The sequence below is a fragment of the Nyctereutes procyonoides genome, unplaced genomic scaffold (genome assembly GCF_905146905.1).
Source record: "Nyctereutes procyonoides isolate TBG_1078 unplaced genomic scaffold, NYPRO_anot_genome, whole genome shotgun sequence".
NCBI lineage: Eukaryota > Metazoa > Chordata > Mammalia > Carnivora > Canidae > Nyctereutes > Nyctereutes procyonoides.
In genome coordinates, this window is record NW_026575135.1 from 70586141 (window position 1) to 70589107 (window position 2967).

Genomic DNA, 2967 nt, shown 5'->3' on the forward strand with positions numbered 1-2967 from the left:
ATATTATAATACAGTGCAAAGTTTGAACAATATGAACTTTTCCTTGTTTACTTTAAAAATAAAACTGCTGGTTATTTTCCCAGCAAAAATGGGTTTAACAGAGAATTGCAATCTAGGACAAGCAAAATACTGCAAACGGATAGGCAAATCCAAGGCAGAACCTCTCTTTTACAGAGGAAAGGTGGGGGGGCTGTTGTAAAAAAAAGTCCATTGTGTTAAACTGGAAGTATAATGGCTTCTCATTGGTTGACCTGTGACAGTCTGTGTCACACTGAGCTGTGACATTGGCTGGGCTGTTGCTGGGGGAGGATGAAAACCTTTCTTCCTCCCAGTGGTAGTAAAGTAGCAGCTAAAGTGGCAAGGGCTGCAATTGACTGTGTAGGGTGTGAGAGCCCCTCTGCTGGCCTCCTGACTCCATTTTTTTTTTTTTAAACAAGCCCCATGTCCAGCGCAGCTCAACCTGGGGCTTCAACTCAGAAACCTGAGATCAAGACCTGAGCTGAGATCAATAGTCAGCCACTTCACCAACTGAGCCACGCAGATGCACCTCCCCACTCCATTTTAAATAAGGTTTCCTTTTATAAATTTTTACACTTCCAATATTAATTTTCCACAATGCAAGAAACATTCAAGATGAAATATAACCCATTTTCCTGGGAAAAAGTGAAGTCTCACAATAACTGAATACCACGAACTTTCCTTTCACTTTTGCTCATAGTGTTGTGCTCCCCACAGTGGAACCTCACTCTGATATGTAGGAGAATCGTGGGATCCTTCTGCTACTGTCATAGCCTCAGTAGTGTGGGAGCATATCAGGTGTTTTTGCTGACACACAGCCTCTAGTCCAGAGGGGATCAATGTATAAAACATAGGTTTATTTTCCTAAAATAACTATGTGGCTTCGTATCTAAAAAATGTGGAAAAATTAAGTCTTGAGTATCATTGCAGACCTACCCATTGTCTGCCCATAATTCATCCTGTTCCTTTCTAAGAGAAAGGCTATTTTACTGGAAGTGGTGGCGTATTTAAGCCTAACCAAAACAATAGCATTAGCAAAAAAACAAAACAAAACAAAAAATCAAACAAAACCCAGCCTGCCTTGTAGTTAGGGAGAGAGATGAGCAGAAGCAGCTGTGTGGGGCTTTGAGAGAGCCTTTGCAAGTGGCAAGTCTTTTTGGTTTTGCGGTCTTCATCCTGCCTACCTGGGACAGGAAGAGATAGATGGAGCCCCAGTAGCCACCTTAGAAGCATGGGGATGATGGCCCCACCCTAGAGATGGTGGAGGAGAGAGCTGGAAGGAGCCTCAGTTTCTCCGAAAGAATACATTAAAAATTTCTCTAATTTCAGGCTTTTTCTTAGAAAATCATCTGTCAGTGTGTGGAAGTAGGTGCTGTTGAGGCAATGGCAGAGTCATTTTCCTTTTCCAGACATCCTGGACCTCTCTAGATATCAACCGGGCGCTTACCACTGCTAAGAGGATTTGGAGCCCTTGCTGAAGAGTCTTCCTACAGCCTCCTTCATGTCCTGGTTCCTCAGGCTGTAGATGAAGGGATTTAGCATGGGCGTCACCACTGTATACATGACAGTTGCCACTGTGTCCTGGACTGAGAAGGACTTAGGTGGTCGTATGTATACCCCCAGGACAGTTCCATAGAACAAGGTGACCACAGATAGATGGGAGCTGCATGTGGAAAATGCCTTGCGCCTTCCCAGGGCAGAAGGGATCCGGAGGACAGCTGTAGCTATGCGGATGTAGGAAACTACAATGAGCACACAGGGGGCCACAAATAGGACCACGGCACCCAGGAACATGTGTTGATTGACATGCGTATCTGAGCAGGCAATCTTCATCAGCAGGTAGGCATCACAGTAGAAGTGCAGGATCTCCCGGGCTGAGGAGCAGAATGTCAGTCTGTTCATGAGGAGTGTGTGAACCAGGGAGATAAGGCCAGAGCATGTCCACATGAGTGTGGTCAGTCCCCTACAGAGCTGAGGAGTGATGATGGTGTGGTATAGCAGGGGTTTGCAGATGGCCACATAACGGTCCAGTGCCATGGCTGCTAGCAGAAAGGTGTCCAGGTTGGCAAAGGAGATGAGGAAGTACATCTGGGTCAGGCAGTGGGGGTAAGAGATAGTCCATGTTCCTGCTACGTGGTTGACCAGCAGCTTGGGGATCAGGTTGGTAGTGAAGCAGATGTCAACAAAGGAGAGATTGATAAGGAAGAAGTACATGGGGGTGTGCAGGCGGGGATGGGAGCCGATGACCAGGATGATGAGTGTGTTCCCAGCCACAGTGACCAGGTACATACACAGGAAGAGCCAGAAGAGGACTTGCCGCTGCTCTGGGTCACTGGTGATGCCAAGTAGGAGGAACTCAGTGACTCCTGTCACATTCTCCTTCCCCCTGGACATCCCACTGTGGTTTGGGAGGGGACAGGCTTCACACAGAAGGAGGAGGACACAATCCCAGCAGAGCGTGGTCTTGCTGTAAGTTAAAAATCAAATCTAAGGTCGTTGGTAACCAGAAAAATGAACAGAGTTTTGTACCCATAGAAATTGCTGCTTTTTGTCAAGTGTTTATTGCATGTCACCATGCTAAGGACTTTATGTGCATGATCTCTCTAAATCCTCACAAAAGAGACACTTTAGGGATGCCTGGGTGGCTCAGCAGTTGAGCACCTGCCTTCGGCCCAGGGCATGATCCCGAAGTCCCGGGATCAAGTCCCACATCAGGCTCCCTGCATGGAGCCTGCTTCTCCCTCTGTCTGTGTCTCTGCCTCTCTTTCTCTGTGTCTCTCATGAGTAAAAATACATGAACAAAATCTTTTTTAAAAAGAGACTTTAATGATTCCTACTTTCCAGATGAAATGGCTGAGACTCAGAGTATGTAGTTTGCTCAAGACCACATGGGCAGTAAGAGGCAAAGGAGATTTTGAATCCATGATCCGAAACCAGAGCCTGTGCTTC

General features: G+C 46.5%; 1 protein-coding gene across 1 annotated transcript; it reads right to left on the minus strand.

Moving 5' to 3' along the window:
• Window positions 1-1470: 1470 nt before the first annotated feature.
• On the minus strand, window positions 1471-2412 carry LOC129495036 (olfactory receptor 1D2-like). The gene has a single exon (XM_055302344.1). The coding sequence runs from the start codon at window positions 2410-2412 to the stop codon at window positions 1471-1473; it is 942 nt and encodes a 313-aa protein (XP_055158319.1).
• Window positions 2413-2967: the final 555 nt, after the last annotated feature.